Source organism: Sus scrofa, chromosome 6 (assembly GCF_054392235.1).
Source record: "Sus scrofa isolate SSC_HxYL_T2T_F1_AM1 chromosome 6, Sscrofa_HxYL_maternal_Yorkshire_Landrace_v2.0, whole genome shotgun sequence".
NCBI lineage: Eukaryota > Metazoa > Chordata > Mammalia > Artiodactyla > Suidae > Sus > Sus scrofa.
Genome location: NC_139388.1, coordinates 68,654,876 through 68,676,874, shown reverse-complemented (window position 1 = coordinate 68,676,874; position 21,999 = coordinate 68,654,876). Strand labels below are relative to the sequence as shown.

The window sequence follows — 21,999 nt, the reverse complement described above, 5'->3', positions numbered from 1 at the left end:
CCCCCCCCCAGATCCCGCAGGAGCCCCGCCGACGCCGTGCCCTCTGCGGCTCAGGGTCGGTCCCCGCGGCTCCGGACCACCCCCCGGGCGGGTCTTACTCGTCATCCGGGGTCAGCTGCACCGGCTCGCTGGTGAACTGCGTGTCGAAGTTGTCCAGGCCGTAGTCGTCGGTGATCTGCGGCTGGAAGGGCGGGAGGGCCTGCTTCTTCCCCAGCTGGAAGGACAGCGGCCAGTCAGACCAGCGGCGCCCAGCTCTATTTTGGGCACAATACCCTTTTTCTCATGGCTTTTGACAGCGACTCTGAGGCATAATGAAGTTCCTGGCCCAGAAGTTGAATCAGAGCTGCCCCTGAGGCCAGCACCACAGGCACCGCACCACCAGATCCAAGCCGCATCGCGACCTGTAGCAACGCCAGATCCTTCACCTGCTGAGGAAGCCAGAACCCACATCCCACAGACGGACACTGTCTGCTTCTTAACCCCCTGAGCCACTGCAGGAACTCCACATAGGCCTCATGTTTGATGCCAATTGTTTTTTCTTAAAGTCAAAGAGAAATTTTTCTCAAGTCAGAAAAAGCCTCCTTGTGCTGAAAGGTGCCGGCAGCAGGCCCCACGGTCCCTGGATGGGGCCGTGGCAGGAAGCCCTGGTCATCAGGGCCTGTGCCCCCAGCAGCCTCTCCACTTAAACCATAGGAGGTGGGAGTGTTTTCCTTTCTTAATCTTGGAACCCTCAGAAAGGAGCCGGGATGAGGCAGGGATGTCCCTCTGCCCACCCTGGTGCTTCAGGAGGGACCCTTCCTCCCGGCCAAGCCATCAGCAGTCATTTCTGCCCACACGTTTCTCTTCCCAAAGGAATGCAAACCCCCAAAACGCTCTGTCCGCAGGAGACGGGGCTTCTCAGGATCTAGACTCTGGCTGCCCAGCAGCCACTCAGGAGGCTGAGATGCGGTGCTGCCTTGCAGAGGGCGGGGTGGCTGCTGGGGCAGAGCCGCTCAGTGCCATGCCGCCCACAAGGAAGCACCACACCCTCTCTCCCGACCCCACCTGGCATGTGCTGTGCTCCCAAGAACTCAGATAGAGCCATAAGTGACAGACATGGTCCATGCCTTGTGCGGCCGTCCTGTCAGATCTGTTCCCACCAACAGCAGCCACTGTGAGGCTGGGAGCAAGACAAAACACCAGAGCCAGCTCCCCGGACCCCCAGACCCCTCAGCTCTCAGGGCTCGGAGCAGCTCGATGCAGGAGACGCGACCCAGGCCTCTTGGGGCTGGCTGCCGCCTTCCCCCGGAAGGTCTGAGTGAGCTCAGAGCCTGGAACCCAAGTGGGACCTCCCTGTGTCTCCATCCAAGACAGAACTGTCCCAGATCCAACAACACATAAAAAAGATCACACACCACAGCCAAGTGGGATTCATCCCAAGTTCACAAGGATGGTTCAACACACGCAAGTCAATCAACGTCATGCACCACATTAACAAAAGGCAAAAACCACATGCTCATCTCAATAGATGCAGAAAATGCATCTGACAAAATCCAACATCCATTCGTGATTAAATACCGTTACCAAAGTGGGTATAAAGGGAACATGACATAATAAAAGCCACGTATCACAAACCGACAGCCAAGACAACACTCAATGGAGAAAGGCTGAGCAGCTCCTTCCCGCTCAAACCTGGAACAAGACAAGGATACCCACTCTCATCACTTTTACTCAACATGGTACTGGAAGGCCCAGCCACAGCAATCAGACAAGAAAAAGAAAGCTATCCACATGGGAAGAGAAGACGTAAAATCGTCACTGTATGCAGACGACATGATGTAGAAAACTCCAAGACTCCACATAAAACTACTCAAACTCAGGAGTTCCCACTGTGGCTCAGCAGTAACAAACCCGACTAGTCTCCATGAAGACATGGGTACAATCCCTGGCCTCACTCAGTGGGTGAAGGATCTGGCTTTGCTGTGAGCTGCAGTGTAGGTCACGGATGTGGCTTGGATCCCAAGTTGCCGTGGCTGTGGTGTAGGCTGGCAGCTACGGCTCCCAATTGACCCCTAGCCTGGGAACTTCCACACGCCATGAGTACCACCCTAAAAAGACAAACAAAAAACCGCAAGCTACTCAAATGGATCAACGAACTCAGCAAACTAGCAGGATCCAAGATTAACGTTCAGGAATCAGCTGAATTTCTATATACTAACAATGAGATATTAGAAAAGGAATATAAAAAGAACAATACCTTTTAAAATAGCACCCCAAAATATTAAGTACCTAGGAATATACCGGATCAAGGAGGCGAAAGACGTACACACTGTGAACTATAAAACGTTAGTCAAGGACATTAAAGAGGGTTCAAGGAAACGGAAAGCTATCCTGTGCTTCTGGACTGGAAGAATTAATATCGTGAAAATGACCATGCTTCTCAAAGCAATCTACAGACTTATTGTGATCCTACCAACTTAGCCAGGACATTTGTTTCTTTTTTTGCTTTTTAGGGCTGGACCCTTGCATATGGAGGTTCCCAGGCTAGGGTCGAATGAGAGCTGCAGCTGCCAGCCTACACCACAGCTCACAGCAACACTGCATCCTTAACCCACTGAGTGAGGCCGGGGATCGAACCTGCATCCTCATGGATGGTAGTCAGATACATTTCTGCTGCGCCACAACGGGAACTCCCACCCAGGACATTTTTCACAGAACTAGAACAAATAATCCAAAAAGTTATATGGACCCATGAAAGACCCAGAACTGCCAAAGCAATCCTGAGGAAAAAAATAAAGCAGGAGGCATCACTCTCCCAGACTTCAGACAAAATTACAAAGCTATAGTAATCAAGACAGTGTGGTACTAGTACAAAAACAGACACACAGACCAACGGAGCAGAAGAGAGGGCCCAGAAATAAACCCAGACACCTACAGTCAATTGATCTCGGACAAAGGAGGCAAGACCATGAGACGGTAAAAAGACAGTCTCTTCGGCAAGCGGTGCTTGGGAAACGGGACAGCTGCGTGTAAATGAGTGAAACTAGAACACACCCTCACACCACGCACAGAACAGACACAAAACACCACCTCCAAATGGCTTAAAGACAAACATGAGACAAGACGCCATAAAAGGCCTGGAAGAGAACACAGGCCAAACTCGGTCTGATGTCAACGGTACTAATCGTTTCTCCCGTTGGTCTCCCAGGCAACAGAAATAAAACCAGAAATAAACAAACAGGGAGTTCCTGCTGCAGCACAATGGGACTGGCAGCATCTTGGGAGCACTCGGAAGCAGGTTCGATTCCCTGCCTGGCTAAGGATCTGGCATTGCCACAGCTGCGGCTTCTGTTGCAACTGCAGCTCGGATCTGATCCTGGACCAGGAACGCCGTAAGGGGGGGCCGAAAAAGGAAAAAGAAAACGACCTTAATCAAACTCGTAAGCTTTTGCACAGACAAGGAAACTGGGGGCGGGGGGGGGGGTTAAACAATGAAAAGACAGCCTACGGACTGGGAGAAAATAGTTGCAAACAATGCGACTGACAAGGGCTTAGTCCCCAAAATATACAAACAACCTGTACATCTCAACAGCAACAAAACAGATGACCCAATGGAAAAATGGGCAGAAGACCTAAACAGACATTTCTCCAAAGAGGACATACGGATGGCCAACAGGCACGTGAAAAAAGCCTCAATATTGCTAATCACTAGAGAAATGCAAATAAAACCACAATGAGGTGCCACCTCACACTAGTCAAGTGGCCATCACTAACATGTCTACGAATAATACATGCTTCCCTCTTGGTGGGAACATGAACTGGTACAACCAGTATAGAAGACTGCTATGGAGGTTCCTCAGAAAACTAAATATAAAACTACCATACGATCCTGGAGTTCCCTTCATGGATCAGTGGTTAACGAACCTGACTACGATCCATGAGGTTGCGGGTTTGATTCCTGGCCTCGCTCAGGGGGTTAAGGATCTGGTGTTGCTGTGAGCTGTGGTGTAGATCAAAGACATGGCTTGGATCCCGTGTGGCTGTGGCTATGGTGTAGGCCGGCAGCTGTAGCTATGATTCAACCCCTAGCCTGGGAACCTCCATATGCTGCGGGTGTGGCCCTAAAAAGCAAAAAATAAATAAATAAAAAAATTTAAAAAACCGCAAAGTACCACGTGATCCAGCAATCCCACTCCTGGGCATATATCTGGACAAAACTACAATTCAAAAAAATATATACACACGCCTGTATGTTTACAGCCACACTATTCACAGCAGTCAAGACCTGGCAACAACCTAACTGTCCATCGACAGATGAATGAATGAAGAAGCCATGGTACATATACACAATGGAATGCTACTCAGCCATCAAAAGAACAAAATCATGCCATTTGCAGCAACATGGATGCATTAGAGAATCTCACCCTAAGTGATGTGAGTCAGAGAAAGACAAAGACCACACAGAATCATTTACATGTGGAATCTAAAACACGGCACACGTGAACCTAGGCACAAAATAGAAATACAGACACAGAGAACAGACTTGGGGTTACCCAGGGGGAGGGGCGAGGGGGTGGGAGGAACGGGGAGTTTGGGGTTAGCAGATGGAAACTATCGCATTTAGAAGGGTTAGCAGCGAGGCCCTGCTTGCCATACAGCCCATCTCCTGGCATGGACCATGAGGGAAGACAACGGAAGGAAGAGAATGTAGGCGCGGCTGAGTCACTTTGCTGTGCAGCAGAAGATGGCACAACTCCGTAAACCAACTAGACTCTAATTACAAGAAGAAATACCTGTCCCAAGGCCCCGGATGCACGGGGAGCAACAGCCAGGGGCCAAGGCGTGGGGGCCCGGGCTGCCTCCACCCACAGCGGGAGGAGGGACCCCAGCCCCATTTTGTCAAAGTGCTTCTTCCCCTCCCTGCCCCCATGTCCCCCCACGTGCCCCCACCCCCGACACTGTGCCCTGGCCCCGTGTGCTCCTCACAAAAGCTCGCGCTTCCAGGCCACTGGGCAGGTCTACATCTGCGAACACCCACGGCGCCCATGGCCAAGAGCACCCGAGCCGCCGCCGACCCCTCGGGACCCACCCGCGTTCCCTCCGCCATTTGGGGTCTGGATGTGGCCTCATTGTAAACCCTGTTTATGACACGAAGAACCACGTAGGAATAAGCCCGCCGTTTCATGCCCAGGCCGTGGATCTGCTCATGGGAAAATGTTTAGAGACAGCTAAGGGGGCAAGGCAGCACCCAGGTCACACCTGAGAACCGGCTTTACTACAAGCGACCAAGTACCAGCTTCAATGGACACAGCACCACAGGCCACCAAGGTCTCTCACTGAGGCCCAAGATCTGTTGGGAGCCCCGCGGCCACAGGCGAGCTTCCTGGGCAGGCCCTTCCCGGCTTAGTGGGGGTACACCTGCCTGGCCAGTGCCGGAGCTGAACTGGGCAGAGCCGTCAACCTGCGGGGGCGGGGCTCTGCCTTGGGCTCCCCCAGGTCCGGGGTTGGACCCCTGGGAGTCAGTGTGGACCTTGAGGAGTCCCATGGGCGCCAGGCAGGGGACACCAAGTGTGCCAAGCTGCATAATTAACCATTCGAAAGCAATCAGTATTCCAATTTCTCCTTTGTGCTAGTGGAACAATAAAATTAAATGAAAAAAAAGTCAAGCTGGTCTCTTTAAAAATGCCAATGCGCTGAAAGTTGTTTCTGTGTATTTGCACCTGATCAGATTCTGTTTCAAAATAACCCCGTTGGGCTGGGGACAGGGCGGGGGCTGGGCTGGGGATGGGGGGGTGGGCATGGGGTGGCGGCAGGGGGACAGGAGCACATTCTAGCCCTGTCCCTCAGCGGCCACCAGGTCCTAGGAACCAGGGGGTTGCTGGGCCTGGCTTCCCCCCACCCAGGACCCCCAGACACACACAGGAAAGTCCTGTGGCTGGAAAGCGACAGTAACAGGTGCGGCCAGGTGCCTGGGGGCCTGGAGGGAGGGCTGCGGGAGGGAGGCGCCCAGGGGTCCCAGAGCTTCTGATTCGGTTCCAGCCAGAGCTCAACACTTCCGTAATTAGCTACCTAACTTTGTTTCTCAAGAAAACATATTTTAAAGGTTTTATTTCAGTAACTGCAACGATTTATATATTTTGAAACAAATCAGGTTCCATTTTCCTTAAACGCCAGGAGCCTCGGCCCTAAGACTGGAGGGCCCGCGCGCCGACCGTGGCCCGAGCCAGGGTCCGGGACCGAGCACGGCGGATTTCGGGAAACTGAGCTTGAAACCAGAGCGAACACACTTGTCTGGGCGCTGGTTCTGCACAGGGCCACAGGCCACGCTCGCTCCCCGGGGCCCCTCTCAGGACCTCCCCCCAGGGGCCTGTCACAGCCTCGCCCTCCCTGTTCTGAATGCGGATGAGGATGCCCCCCCCCGCCCCGCGCCCCCAGGCCCTGCCCCCCGCGCGGCCGGGGATGCGCTTTACCAGGTCCCAGTCTATGCTGCGGAAGAAGGCGTGAGACTTGATGTCGGAAAACCCGGTCTGTGGCCGGCAGCCCAGCCTCTCCTTGGGGTCCTGGGGTCAGAGTTCAAGCGGTCAAGTCAGCACCAAGCCAAGCAGCCCCGCCCCCCTGCGACAGCGCGCCCCCCCTCCCCCCACCGCGTGACTTGAAGCGGAAGCTTCATGAAAAGCCTTCCTCCCAACACATGAAGCTTCCTCAGTAAATCCCTCATTGGCGTAACTTCTCATTTATTTTGTCAAGTAGAAATAAGTACCCACAGGCCACTGGAGGAAGGGAGCAGGTCCCACCCACCACCGCGTGTCCCGGAGCCCACCCTGAGAGGGGCCCGCCAGGTGGGGAGCCTCGGCCCCAGGGACGCTGAGAAAGGGACGCCGCCCGGCCGCCACGGGGGCCACGGAGTACCTTGTTTAAGAACCCTTTCAGGACGTGGGAGGCCTTGACCGAGAGGAACCGGGGGATCCGGATGGGCTTCTCCAGGATGACTGCGGGTGGGTCAGGGCGTGAGAGCCAGCTCCTTGCCCGAGACCCCCCAACACCAATCACGGGGCGACGTGAGAGGCCAGCTGTGACCCCCCCACAACCCCCGCCACGGGGCGACGTGAGAGGCAGCTCCTTCCCTGAGACCCCCACCCTGCCCCCCACGGGGTGACGTGAGAGGCCAGCTTCTTCCCTGGGACAGCCCCCTACACCCCTCTTCCTGCAGGGAGCTGGAGCCTCTCTGAGCAGGAGGGTGGGGGCTTGGTGGTCCAGGCCCCCTCCCCCCAGCAGATCTCTAGGCCTCAGAGGCCCCGGTGCACATGGTCACATGAGCTTATGACACGGATGAACCAACAGAGGCTTGGCTGGCACCACGACCCCAAGTCCCCACGTCCACAGAGCCAGAGGGCACTGTGGGGACAGCCTCGCCCCCAGCCCCAGCATCCCAGGGGCAGTCAATTCCAGCCCTACAGCTTAGACGGCAAGGCGTGCGGCTGGAAAGGGCAGTGGCCTGGCCGAGCCCAGCCCCAACCCGGACTCAGGGATCGAACTTGCATCCTCATGGACACTAGTCGGGTTCTTAATGCACTGAGCCACGGTGGGGACTCCAGGTTCTTTTCTGTGGACGTGAGGGAGCAGTAGCCTCTATCCACGGCTGCTCCCACGGCCCGGTCTTTGCTTCTGGAGAGCTGGCCTCGGATGGGGCCCCTCGGGGCGGGCGGCAAGGGGACCAGCCTGAGGGCCTGAGCGGGGCGCCCTGCGGGGCTCGGAGGGCCCGCAGCACGGCCTGAGCCGCGACCCGGGCGTGCACCTTGGAAAAGGTAGTCCTCGGTGTTCATGTCCGGGTTGTCAGTGATGATGTCGAAGGGGGAGCGGCCGGCCATCATCTCAAACATCAGGACGCCCAGCGCCCACCAGTCCACGCTGAACCCTGGAGGAGCAAGCGGGCCCGTCAGGCTGGCGGCCACAGCGGCCGCAGGAGGAGCCCCCCGGCGGTGCCGTCCAGTCCTGGGGAGGCCTGGCCTCCCCTCTGTGCACTGTCCTGGGGTGCCTTCCCTCATTAGCTGCAAAGCGGTTCCCACACCAAGAGCAGCACGGTGGCCCGCGGCCCCCTGAAAGCCTGGAGCTGTCCGCCTCCACCACACACGCCATCCCTGGCCCAGGCGGGGCTCTAGACTCCGCTCTGGCCCACGGGCTGTCGAGCGGCCACCAAGCGACCTCAATCGTATCCGCCTCCCTGGAGGCCTAGTTATCTGAGGGGCAGGATACCTGTCACCCTGCCCCCCCATTTTAATGGCCAAGAAAATGTTTGCAAGTATCTGCCAGTGTATATGTTACGTGTGTCATTGAAAACAGCAACACCTAAAAGAGCATGGGGGGTGTGCGCACATACACACCCACACCCGCACACGCATGTGCGCACACACGGCCTTGTCCCACCCGGGCCCCTGGGCAGCACCCATGACGCGGGACTTCCTCTTTCCGAGCCCTTGGGCTGGTGGATCGGAGAGGCCAGGCCCAGGGCTCTCAGTCGGGGACACTCAGGCCAACACAGGGACCACAGGGGGGGACTGTGGCAGATGGTGATGGGGGGCTGGGAGCCAAGTCAGGGTGTGTGTTTAGCGCCATCTGGTCAATAACCTCCCCAGCTCTGGACCAGCCCCAGGGCCCCTGGCTAGACCATAGGCAGGGTCACCCAGGCAGGTCCACCGCTCCCCTCTGCTGGGGGTCGAGCCCCCCCCAGGGGAGGCAGCTTCCAAGCTCCGGAGTCATCCCTGGGCATCCCCGCCCGGGCCCTGCTGCCCGCAGCCCCGCGCTCACCGTACTCCTCCCCGCGCAGGATCTCGGGGGCGATGTAGTTCGGGGTCCCGCAGAACGTGCTGGTCGTGTCACCGGGGCCCAGGCCCTCCTGTGGGGACAGAGCGTTACCAGGAGGGAGGCCCGCAGACACCCCAGGCGGCGGCGGCGGCGGGCGGGGGGCGCGGGGCGGGGCAACGCGGGGCGGCGGGGCAGGCGCTCGCCTTGCACATGCCGTAGTCCGTCAGCTTGATGTGGCCGTCGGCGTCCAGGAGCACGTTGTCCAGCTTCAGGTCGCGGTAGATGATCCCTCTCTCGTGCAAGAAGTTGAGTGCGATGCAAATCTCAGCAGCGTAGAATCTGGGGGGAGGAGACGACGACACGCGGTCATCAGCAGAGACCCCCAGCGAGGACCTGGGCAGCCGGGCGTGAATGGGGAGGGTGTGGCGGGCGCTGAGCCCGCGGGCCAGCAAGACCCGCGTCTGGTGGTTGGGACAACGCGAACCCCAACCACAAGGAGACCCCACCTTAGGCCACCAGCCAACTCCCCCCAAACTGAAAACAAGCGCCGGCGAGGAGGCGGAAGGGCTGGGCCCCTCCAGCGCCGCTCCTGCGGAAACAGTTTGGAATTTTGGAAGGTCCTCAAAAAATTCAACATCCAATTATCATGTGACCCAGCAATCCTACTTCTGCATAAACACCCCAGAGAACTGAATCCGGCCTGGAGTGGGCATGGGTAGAGCCACGCCAGAGCAGCACGGCTCCCGGCAGCTAAAATGGGGAAAGAGGCCAAGGGTCCATCCCAAGCCGAGGATGAGAACACGCGGTCTGTCCCCGGGCAGCGACACTCAGCCTTGGGAAGAGAGGACACGGACGCCCGCGGCCGCGGGGACGAGCCCTGAGGATGTCACGCCGAGTGGCATCAGCGACACAGAGGCCCGAGGCCTGTGTAATGCACTCCCGACGCCCCTGGAGGAGCCGGAGTCCAGATGGAACGTCGGAGGGTGGGGCCGGGCCGGGGAGGGGACGGGACATCCGTTTGGGAAGAAGAGAACGGTCTGGAGATGGCGGGGGTGACGGTTGCAGGACAGGAACGCGCCTTCATGCCACTGAGCTAGGCGCTCAGAAGTGGGTGAGATGGTGAATTTCAGGTTGTGTGTGTTTCACACGATTTTGGGAAAGGGAATGGGGTGTGGGGGCGCCTTCCCTGGTTAGGACGCGCCTCCCCCCCCGCCCCGGGAGGGTCTAGGGCAACTCTCAGGCCACATGGAAGGCTCTCTAAGGATGAGGCAAGGAAGGGGAAAGCCTGGACGGCAGGAAAGAGCTACACGGGGCGTGGAGATGAGCGCCCGCCCACCTTGAGGCCAGAAGGCCCGGGCTGCGCTGCTGCTGTGTCCCTGTGTCCCTGGCGGTGATCACCGCAGTGCAGCCCACGAACAGTCACTCCCCCAGGGCAACTTTACCGTCGGGCCCCCCACCCCCAGTCCCACTTTGGAAGCAGAGAAAGGGCCGAGGTGAGGTCAGCGCTGCTCCCAGGCCCCCGCCCGGCCTGCACTCCCGGTCCCGTGCCCACCTGGCATGCTCCTCCGGCAGCTTCCTCTGCCTCTGCATGTGGAACATGAGGTCGCCCCCGTTGACGTACTCAATGACCAGGAACAACCTGCCGGGAGAGGCGCGCAGAGGCCGGATTGCACGCGGCCGGCACTGCCCCCTCGCTGGCCGTGGGGACGGGCGCCCGCCCATGCGGGCTCAGTCCTGCCCCCAACGCAGCAAAACTCCAGAGAGAGACGTCACTCCCCCTCGTCCCAGGAGCACAGTTACTGCTTCCCCCAAGGGGGCCAGGCTGCCTCCCGGGGAAAAAGGCAGAAACAGGGTGGGGAGGGCTGTGTGGCCCAGCAGCCCTGGAAGGCCTCCCGGGGAGCAGGGCCCGCACGGTGGGTGGGGGCCAAAGTGCTCAGGACCACCCTGGGGGCCAAGGGGACTGGCTCTTGGAAAAGCCAGAAGGTGACCACCTCCCAGAGGACTTCCCTGGCCCCTGTCTGGGGGGCCCAGGGCAGGGGGCCCAGGTGAGAGCACAGGGCGGCCCGAGGGCCGGAGGCAGAGCACGCAGGCCTCCAGCGGCCTGCACCGGTTGGGGTGGGGGTCTGCGTGGCCAGCAGACCTTTGGGGGCGGGGAGGGGCAGAGGAGTGCGGTCCTCCAGGTCTCCAGACAATTGGCCACATGGTTTCTTTCCTGAGAAGATCCTTCTCGCATTTAATAAGGTTCCATTTTCAAAACCAGACTCACACACATTTTCCAAAAATACATGGCTGAGGGCGGCTGCTGGATTTGGGGGTCGGTGGCTCACCTGGGGCACTTCTGGAGTGGGGAGCACGGGGGAGGGGGTGAGCCTGCCGGCACCCAGCCCCGGAGGAGAAGGAGCCGCCCACCTGCCAAGCTCTGACCACACGCTGAGCACCTGCCAAGCTCTGATCACACGCTGCGGCCAGAACAGGACGTGCCAGGGGCAGAGATGGAGGTGGCGGCCTGCGTCCCGGACAGAGCCGGAGCCTTCCCTGGGCCCTGGGGCGGGGTGGCCTGCAGGGGCCAGGAACCCTGACCTTGACACCGGGCCGCCTGCTTCTGCTCGTTCGCTTATCAAATATTTATTAGCACTGACATGGCGCCAGCAGCAGGCCAGCTGCACGAGGACGGCGGACGTGTCCGTGGCAACGCACGCGTCTCGCCCACCGGGCTGTGAGGGCCACGGAGCAGGGACCCGGCTGATCTTGGCCGCCCGGCGGGGTCCTGCCGGTGCCCAGCATGGGGTAGCTCAGTCGGTCCCTCCCAAGTGGATGCGTAAAAGGCGGAAGCGTTTCTGCTGCCGATGGGGGAAGCCTGGGACCTGGGCTGGACCCGACTCTGAGCGGCAGCCTGCCAGTGTCTTAGAAAACCGGCCCTGCCTGCTTCGCTGGCAAACTCCACGCGCTCGGGTTGTGCCTGTGGCTCCTCTTGAGCCCCGACGGAGGGAGGATGCAAGGGTTTGCCGCCGGGTGTGAGGAGTGAGGGCGGGGCCCCTGCCCAGCCCCCGCCGACCGTCAGCACTGCTGTGACACACGGTGACACACGCACGCGGCCCATCCCAGCCGCCCTGTGAGAGTCCTTGACCCCCGGGAAGTGGCCTCGGGTCCCACAGTTTAAACCCCCCCACCGGTACCAAACCCTGTGACTCCAAAGCACAGGGGGGCATCTCCCACAGTTTCCAGGGATCGCGCCGCCCCAGGAGGAGACATGCCGACCCCGACGCGGTCTCCGCGGGGGACGGACGGGGACAGAAAGCAGCACTGCCCCAGGGAGAACACGGTGCAGCCCCGCGAGAGAAAAACGCCAGCACGAACGAAGCCCTGGGAAGCAGGGACATGGAAACCCCCTGCCACTTCCTCTCCGCACCCGGCCTGGCCGGAAACACGCAGCTGCCTGGGGCCCTGGGACGCGGCAGCTCGCCGAGCAGGGCCTTTCTCCGCGGGGCAGCTGTGTCCCCGAGGGTCTCCCCTCCTTCCGCAGGTAAAGCTCGACCCTGCTTTAGACACTCCTTAGGGCAAGAGCCCACCGGGGCCATCGGGTGTCACTCTGAGGATGACGTGTTGTGACTCAGACGAGCTGAGTCCAGCCGAAGGCCACGTCCCTGCACCCGAGCCCCTGGGCTGCAGCACGGTCGGCAGGCGTGTGACACCAGGGAGGGAAAGGAGCCGACGTGGCAGGTGACGCTTCCTCAGTAATGTACCAAGTCCACTCACAGGGCCGGGAACCGGCGAAGGCGGCCCACCCCACCTGCCTGCCCCCGAGCAGAGGCGTCAACTGGGCAGGACGGGTGGCGGCCTCCTCTGCAGGTATGTGGCTGCTCATCCGGAACCCAAGAGGCCACTGAGAATTCGGGAGGAAGAACCCTGGGCACGGAATCCACAGGCAGAAACCACGTCACGCTGCTGTCCCGACAGCGGAAGAGAAGACCTCACTTAGAGCGGAAACCAAAGAACCGGGATGGGCTCCCTGGTGGCCCAGTGGTTAAGGATCTGGCACTGTCACTGCTGTGGTGCGGGTTCGATCCCTGGCCTGGGAACTTCCATGTGCTGCAGGTGCAGCCAAAAAAATAAAAATGATACACACACACAAAGAGAGAAACACCTAGAGCAAAAATTAAGCAAGAAAAAAAAAAAGAAACCCTTTTTTTTTTTGGTTTTTTAGGGCCGCACCCATGGCACATGGAGGTTCCCAGGCCAGGGGTCGAATCAGAGTTGTAGTCGCCAGTCTATACCACAGTCTCAGCAACACTAGTCCAAGCCGCATCTGCGACCTACGCCACAGCTCAAGGCAATGCCAGATCCTTAATTCACTGAGCGAGGCCAGGGATTGAACCTGCAGCCTCATGGTTCCTAATCGGATTCGTTTCTGCTGCGCCATGACGGGAACGCCAAGAAACTTTTTTTTGTCACCCCACGGCATATGGAGCTCCCAGGCCAGGGATCAGATCTGAGCCACAGTCGAGACCTAGGCCACAGCTGCAATGCCAGATCCTTAAGCCACTGTGCCGGACTGGGGATCGAACCTGCATCCCAGCGCTCCCAAGACGCCGCTCATCCTATTCTGCCACAGAGGGAATTCCTGCATGCAGAAAACTTTAAATCTCCTGATAGAGCAGATGAAAAGGGAAACTGGGGGACCGCGTACGGGGTATCCATGTCACAAGGGTGCCCCATTTTCCTTTCTGGAGCGAGGTGGGTTGACTCTAAAGTCCACATGGAGACAGAACCAGCAAAGAAGAAAGACACTCAGCAAAACTCGCAAGGAGTGTGCACAAGAGTTACTTCCTTCTTTCACTTTCAAGCTGTTTTAAAATTGTGTCAAAAAGAGTTCCCTGGTGAATTTGGTTGTGAGGATCGTGGTACAACTATAGATGTAATAAAATTCACCGAGGAATTAAAAAAAGTTATACAGAAATAACCCGATATTGAACTCTCACAGAGAATTTGGCGCACACACAAAAAACCAAAAAGAAGAAGAAGAAAAAAAAGAGTTCCCTGGTGGCCTAGTGGTTAAGGGTCCGGTGTTGTCACTGCAGCAGTTTGGGTGGCTGCTATGACGTGGATTCGACCCCTGGCCTGGGAACTTGTGCATGCCACACGTGCAGCCAAAAAATAAGTAAAATAAAATTGTGTCAAGTTTTCAAAAAGAAGCGATCCTTCTGATGTCGGTTCACAGGCACTCAGCGGCACAACTTCAGGTCTGGTCCTGACACTTGTGGAGCAGCAGCCCCACATCCGGCCTGAGCCAGGCCCTGTCCTGGGGAGTCTCAGGCGGCGGATGTGGGGGGCAGTGAGGTCACCGCGTCCCAACGGGATGGCCCAAGGACGCCGGCTGCGGATGGCTCGTGCCGCTCCCGGGCCTCCGTCCCCAGCGCAAGGCGATGACACCCCGCCACCCACCCGCCCTGGCCCAGAGCCGGCAGCTGCCCTCAGATCAGGAGGAAACAAGGGGCTGCCCCCACTGAGGGCTGCGTGGTGACGGCAGGGGGACGTGGCTCCAGGGGCTGGGTGGACCGAGGCCGCATCCCGAGGGGCCCTCCCTGTCCGGAGCTCTGGGGGGAGCCTGGCCGTCCAGGGTTGGCAGACAGTGCAGTCCACCCACATGACGTAAAAATAAAGCGAAGCCTGGAAACCTCGTACGGGCTCCCGAGTCTGGACTCTGGTCCCCGGAAGGGTCCCTTCTCCATGCGTGCCCTCGCACCAGGGGGCCCCAGCCAGGCCCAAGGGCAGAGGCCACCTCTGACTATTTTAGGTGGTCCGGGTGGGGTGCGAGCTCGAGGCCTCTGCGTCACATCAGCAGAGGTGACGTGGCCCCACCCATGCCCGCTGTCACTTAGCGTCGCTCCTTCTATTCTGGGTTAAACCATGGCTGGCACAGATTCTCTGCATTGTGAGAGCACAGTGACTCATGGTCCCCGGGGAGGGGCACCTGCCCGCTCAAGGTCACAATGATCCTGCCAAGTGCACAGCCCTTTGTGCCCACGCCTGCACGCCCAGGTCACAGGGGTATCCTGTCCGTGCCCCCTCCACTGCCAAGGCCCCCGGGAACCGGTTCTCCCCCCACCCCACCTCCCACCCACATCAGGCAGACCATCCAGGGTCAGACCCGGGCCCTGGCTCTGCCCGCCCCACACACCCACCTGCTTCTCACCACGTCCACCCCCCCTGCTCGAGGCCTGACCCGTCCCTGGGCTCCTGCGCCCGTCCCCACACCCTCTGACCCCAGCGTCCCCATTCTCCAGGTCCAGACCTTCCCTTCTGCCCCAGCAGCTCCTGTTTTGCTCAGTCCGTCCACGCTCCCCTGGCGTCAGAGGACACGCGCGTCCCCATCTTCCCCAGGCTCCCCCGCCCCTGGGGGGGAGGGTGGCATTTGAACCCCGGTCACTGGCGCTGAGCCTCTGCTGGTGCCCCTGCCAGGAAACCATGAAAGGCTTTGCAGAAACAGAACTGAGGACGGGGGTCTCGGGGGCAGTGGGCTCTGCTTCCGAGTCGTCCATGTGGTGACTTTGATGCGAATGCTGCCATCCACAGATGCGCAAAGGAAGTCTGCCTGGCGGCCCCTCCCCACCCAGTGGCTCTGCCCTGTGTGTTAGCCTGTCCCAGTGTCCTTGTTGCCCACCCGCATGCAGGATTTTGAACTGGCCTTTGAGCTGGTTGTAACCGCTTCCTGGCCCCTTAAACAGCACGAACTCTGCCATGTGCCCACTTGGTGCCTGTACCAAACCCCTGACTGTCCCTAAACAGCTACCCGTCCACGGCGCGATGGCCCGCGAGGCGCCAGGTACCAACCACATGCTCCAGCACGGACCCTGCCTGCCCGCCGAGCCCCTGGGGTCCTATCCATGGGGCAGACGGGCGTGGGCGCAAACTCCAGGTGAAAGTGGCATCTGGAAACCTGGGAAAAACACGCATCTCCACCAACCAGGTTTCAGGGGCTCCTGGAGGAGGTGGCTGATGGAGTCCAGGGGTAAGAGCCAGAGGAACGAGGAGTTCCCGTTGTGGCACAGCGGAAACGAATCCGACTGGGAACCGTGAGGCTGTGGGTTCAATCCCTGGCCTCGCACAGTGGGTTAAGGATCTGGCATTGCCGTGAACTGTGGTGTAGGTGGCAGACATGGCTCGGATCCCGCGTTGCTGGGGCTGTGGTATAGGCTGGCGGCTACAGCTCTGATTGGACCCCTAGCCTGGGAACCCCCATATGCCGCGGGTGCAGCCCTAAAAAGACAAAAAGACCAAAAAAAAAAAAAAAAAAAAAAGAGCCAGAGGGAGGAGACGTGGGTGTGCCGTGGCCACCTCCGCGCTGTGATGCTGAACGTGCTGCAAACACATCTTCTCAGCAGCAGAGGGGGCGGCTGCCTGGGCGCCACACACACTGAGGGACCCTTTTCCCCGGTTCTAATTTGATCACACCCGGGACCCTGGGACCCTGTGACGGGAGATGCCCGGGCCTGGGTGCCAAAGAGGCTGGGCTCCCGCAGCAGAGGTGGAAGTGAGGCCAAACAGCTGAGCTTGTGCCCACGTCCTGTTCGTTCCCACAGCAGAGCGAACCCACCCATAGCGGAGCTGCTTCGGCATTCGCCTGGGAAGGTGGGGTTGGGGAGGCCTCTGTAGGCGCGGCTGTGGTCCCAGGAGACCGGGTAGTGCCTCTGACCGCTGGGCCCTCGGCGGCTCCGGGCCGGGGGGAGCCAGCGAGGAAAGGAGGCAACGGGGGTGGAGTCAGGCCGGAGCCTGGGGCAGGGGCCTCGTCCACACGCCTCAGCCGGGACTGGACCTCAGCATGACTGGGGCAGCGTCCCAGGGGCTCTGAGGCAGGAGATGGACACTTCAGATCTGCGTTGGCTTCGCTCTGACGTGGGGGTCCCGGGGGCCTGGGGAGCCCGGGACCAGCCCCCTGAGGAGGCTGTGTCTGTGGCTCAGGTGGGGGGTGGCGGTAGGAGGGGGAGGAGCCTAAGACCCCCCGGGGAGAATCACTGAGAGCCAGGACGGGCAAAGGCGCAGACCATGGGGGTGGGGGCGGCCTGACGATGGATGGACCGGGGGAGAGGCGAGCTGAGAAGCTCTGAGCACAGGAGCGTGGACGCAGTCGCCCCCTCTGGGTCCCCGGCTCAGTCTGTTCCCATGTAAAGGGTTCACGCCGACACCTGCAGCGTGCTGAGTCCCGGCTTCTGGGGCGTTAGTAAGGTGCCCACGTGACCCGCCCGCATCAAACCATTCCCCATTCCTTCCGGAGGGGCTCAGGGTATCCTGTGTGACACAGGGGAGGGGACTTGGGTGGCTCAGGATCCCCGAATCCACCCCATGCCTCCTGCCCTTTGCCTGTTTTGCTCCCCAGCCTCTCACAGCAGGAAGTCTGAGCCTGGAGTGGGTCAGTAGCAGAGCCCCGTGAGCTCTCCTCAGTGCTCAGGGCCTGGGGGTGGCCTTGAGGACCCGACCCACAACACAGTGGATAATTTTCCAAGTAACCAAACTGCATGAGCACAGCTCTTTGGCAAAAAAAAAAAAAAAAAAAATCCAAGCCGCATATAAATTCAATATCCTAGACTAGCAGTTCTCAAACCTTTTTAAAGCAGAATTCTATTAAGTATAAAGCTCATAAGTCAAACAGTGAGTATTTTTTGTTTTTTTTTCTTTTTGGCCACAGGTGTGATATACGGAAGTTCCTAGGCCAGGGATGGAACCTGTGCCACAGAGTGACAACCCCAGATCCTTAACCTGCTGAGCCACCAGGGAACTCCAAGCTGTGAGTACTTATTAGTCGGTATGCTCCATAAGCACCAAGACCCACCTCCTGTTCACAGGGGCACCCCCCCACCTCGCCCCATGCCTGTGTCAGTGGGACACCTTTAATAAATATTTTTTTTTTTTGTCTTTTTGCTATTTCTTTGGGCCGCTCCTGTGGCATATGGAGGTTCCCAGGCTAGGGGTCCAATCGGAGCTGTAGCCACTGGCCAACGCCAGAGCCACAGCAACACGGGATCTGAGCCGTGTCTGCAACTTACACCACAGCTCACGGCAACGCCGGATCATTAACTCACTGAGCAAGGGCAGGGACCGAACCCGCAACCTCATGGTTCCTAGTCGGATTCGTTAACCACTGCACCACGACGGGAACTCCCTAATAAATATTTTGTAAACAGAATAAAAGAATTTAGCTTCAGATGTATGAAATTTACTTAATATGACACCAGCGAATGAGAACAAAGCTAGTGTGATGAACCAAAAAACCCCCATACTTGCAAAGGGGGAGCCTTACAGACGCCTCAGCCAACTCAGCTTCCACACGGTTCCGATCCAAAATCAGCAGAACCCCAGAAACACCGCTTTGCTCTTACCGACTCGTCGTCTGGAAGCAGGAGTGTAAGCCGACCAGGAAAGGGTTGCTGGACGCCTGCTCAAACACGTGCTTCTCTGTCTGTACCCAGTCAATATCCTGCAAGAGAAGCCAGGAGTGTGAACCCCTCACAGGTGTCCTGGAGAAGGGGCGCCGAGAGAGGAATGCCTCTCAACTCTGCCTGAGGCGACAGTGCAGAGAGGAGAAGGTGACGCCACCAAAAAATCCGGCTCCGCCACCGTCATTGCCCCACCCCCACCCCCCAGCAGCCTCGCCGACACCCTCGCACATCATCCCCACACCACCTTCACCTCCATCACCTCCACCACCAGTTCCACCAGCATCGCCAGCTGCGTGCTGGCCTCCGGGCCGCAGGCGCTCAGGCCCGCGGCCCAGCCTCATGTGTTGCCACGGCAGCCTTGCAAGGTGTGTGTCGTCGCCTCCAGGGAAGACGGGAGGCAGTGACTGCAGCGGGCTCCCCAGCCTCCCGTGTACCAGCTCCCACGACAGGCTGTCCCCACACAGCCCGAGCCGGACTGGGGAGAAGTCAGCTTGAGTCACAGTGAGGCCACGGCTTTGGTTCCCTTTCAACTCGAGAAAGCAGAGCTGGACGAGAGGTTAAACCTCTTATCTTAGGGCTGGGAAAGGGAGAGGGAACCGGGCCCAGAGCAGCCTGCCTCCCCTAAGGTTTTCCAAAGCGTGGCCAACTCCCAAGGGGCCTCCTCCCGGGCTGGTCCTGAGCCCCTCCCGCCCCCCAGAGTGGCCTCGGGCAGGGTGGTTCCACCTGCTCCTGCAGTGGCCGCCGGGCCTCTGCACTCGGGTGTCCCCTGGGCGAGGCCGGCCTTAAGCCGATCTCTTGACCGGTCCCTGCCTCTGTCCTCCAAAGCCACGGGTCGGTCAGGTGCTCAGGAAGAAAGCCCTCCCCCAGGTGATCCTCAAGCCCCCGGGGCTCCTGCTGGATGGCAGCTGCCTCTGTCCTGCCTGCTGGACCCCGAGGGAGGCTGTTTTAAGAAAGCACCGCAGCCCCAAGGCTGACACCACCAAACACAGCGCTCAGGCGGAGGCCTGGGCTCAAGGCGCGGGCAGAGCACCCCCAAGGCCCAGGAGGGTCCTTCCTGCTCCTCAGGTCTGATCTGCTCACCTGTCTGCCTCCCGCTTCGCACCAGCTTTTCTGTGTGTCTGTGTTTTCTTCTTCCTTCTCAAATCTTTCCCTGACTTTTCCTGAAAGGACGCTTGTCCCCGGGTTTCGGGCCCCCAGATAGTCCAGGATGACCTCCCGAAATCCTTAATTACATCCCCCCATCAGTCCTTATTCTCAGGTCCCAGGGGCCAGGACGTGGGGGCCACCCTCCAGGCCACTGGCCCCGCCCAGCTGGGGTGGCAGTCTCCCGCTCTTCCGAGACCACCTCCAGGTCCGGCCTAGTCACCGCCAGACGCATGCAGTCCCCCCCCCCCCCCCCCCCGCTCTCAGCCTTCCACAAGCTGCCCACGCCCACTAAGCCTCCAGCCAGCGGCTGCGGCGGGGTCTGGAACCATCTGGCAGCGCTGCCACCGTCAGTGAAGACGCAGGCGGGCACCACACTTCTTGGAGCCTCAGCTTTCTGAGTCGTCCAGCCTGGACACCCACACCCACCCGTGAGTGCCACGCAGGGCGGAGGGGCCGCTGGGTGGCACAGATGCACCAGGACGGCCAGGGAAGATTTGGTTCAGCGCCGCCCTGTGTGCCAAACCACAAGCCTGGCCCACGGAGCCCTGGCACAAGTGGCCTCGTATAAGCAGTGGCCTAGGGTGACAGCCCTTGGCCTCTGAGAGAGGGAGCCCCTGCTCAGGTGTCATCAAAGCACAGGCCACGACGGCACGACAAGTGCACAGCTGTCAGCACAGGAACGGCAATCCCGCCACACCATGCCCCCCGGGTCCGTGGTCGCCAAAACCCAGGGAAGCGCAGGTAGCGGCCAGAAAGCACAGCCCTGGGGCCCTGCGCGCTGCTGGCGGGGATGTGTCCACGACGCGGGGCGTGACCGCGGCAGGAAAGCGGCCGAGGCAGTGCGGGCGCTCACTGCAACGAGGACGGATGGCAGGACATGCTGCTCCGGGCGCCAAGCAGACGCCGTCGCGCGATGCACGGTCCCTGGTCCCTGGTCCCTGTGCGGGCACCCAGAACAGGAAGCCCAGGCAGGGAGCCAGTGGCGGCGGGGCGGGGAGGACGCGCCCGGGCCAGGGAGCAAACCCGCGCCAGACCCTCAACCCGCTGAGCCACCGGGGAGCCCCTGGGCCGTCCCCCCCACGTGGCAAAGCGGCAGTTCCGTGGCGGGCGCCTGCCACGGCGGGAGCGAGCGGGCGCGGCGCTGACCTCGTCGTCGTGGACCAGCTCCTTCTTCACCACCTTCATGGCGTACACCTGGTCGCTCTTCTTCAGCCGCACCAGCAGAACCTTGGCGTAGCTGCCGCGCCCGATGACCCTGATCAGGTCGAAGTCCTGCAGCCCGAGCCCCTGCGAGATCTTGATTCCGTCCATCCCGTCGATGACCGGCTTGAGGTCCTGCGGGAGGACAAGACCGGGGCGGGGACGGGACACGCGTGGGACAGGGGGACTCGTAGTGTCCGTGTCCCAGAGTCCTGGGCCCTGGGCCCCCTGAGACCCCCGGCGTGGACCCCAGGCCTGCGGCCTCTGACGACCAGGCTAGAGACCGGAAAACCGTCACAGCCTCAGCGAGGGGCCAGCGCCCCCTGGACGGCCAAGGAGGTGACCACAGGCTCACACCCCCAGGGCCACCTGGCCCTCCCGGGGAGGTCTGCAGAGGGTCGCTGGCTAACGTCTGGAAAGGCCAGCCAAAGCAACTGTCCTAGAAACAGCACGCAGTGAACAGAAGGCTGCGTGACCAGGAACACAAGCTTCTGCCCTGAATGGCTTCCTGTGGTGCAGGGAGGCGTTCGAGACTCACTCCAGACGCAGTGGCCAGACAGGAAGGACCTAGGCGTCCAGGGGGGACATGACTTTGGGAAAGGGGTAGCCTGCCCTGCCTCTCTCCAAGGTTCCGCGGATGGAGGCTGAGCGCTGGCTGGGAAGCAGAACCCCCTGGGCCTCAGTTATTATCCTGAGTCCAGCTGTGATGCTGTGATTTATAACACGAAATTCAAATTTGTTCTGGGGCCCCTTCCCTGCACCCGGGGGAGAACCAGCAAGGTGTCTTTTGTTATGTTAATGAGGCGACTTTAGGGGAGCCTCTAGGTCACCGGGGGATGCAGCTGGTTGCCAGGGAAACAACCCAGTGATTCCGGGGGAGGGGGAGGGGCTGGCTGGAGGTTGACTCCCTCGCGGCTGTGGTCGTGCCTGTGCAATGAAGCTCCCTGAACCCCCACAGGACAGCGTGCAGAGCTTGTGGGCCGGAGGGCACATGGACCGGGGAGGGCGCGGAAGCCCCCCATCCTGCCCCTTCCCCACACCCTGGGCTTCTCTTCCAGCTGCTCCTGAGTCACATCCTTTTATCAGGAACTGATGATCTGGTAAGTGAACCGTTCTGAGTCCTGTGAGCGTTAACGGAAGCCGGAGGCGGGGCTGTGGGACCCTCTGAGCTATAGCCTGTCAGTCAGAGGTGACAGCCTGGACCCACGATGGGCCATCTCAAGCGGGAGGAGGGGTCGGTCGGGTGGGATGCAGTCTTGCAGGTGCAGGCTCGGGTGCCCCCCCCCCGGGGGGGGGTGGACGGTGTCAGACCTAGGTTGATGCAGGAGACTTGGTGCAGGGCCCGACTGCGTCGTGCTGCAAAGGCACCCACGGAAATGTACCGAAGGCTTGAATGAAAGAATTGCTGCTCAGGAGCCAGCCCTGGGCCTGCCCTGCC

At 59.9% G+C, this 21,999-nt stretch overlaps 1 protein-coding gene across 1 annotated transcript in view; it reads right to left on the bottom strand.

The window, feature by feature from the left end:
- The window catches only part of PRKCZ (protein kinase C zeta), a gene marked incomplete at its 5' end in the record, with an annotated part of 85,859 nt that overhangs the window by 1,036 nt on the left and 62,824 nt on the right, over positions 1-21,999 (bottom strand). Inside the window, 9 exon segments of the mRNA NM_001204374.1 lie at positions 99-214; positions 6,450-6,539; positions 6,889-6,968; positions 7,775-7,894; positions 8,785-8,872; positions 8,985-9,120; positions 10,334-10,420; positions 18,156-18,253; positions 20,508-20,696. Of these exon segments, the coding sequence (NP_001191303.1) occupies positions 99-214; positions 6,450-6,539; positions 6,889-6,968; positions 7,775-7,894; positions 8,785-8,872; positions 8,985-9,120; positions 10,334-10,420; positions 18,156-18,253; positions 20,508-20,696 (1,004 nt within the window).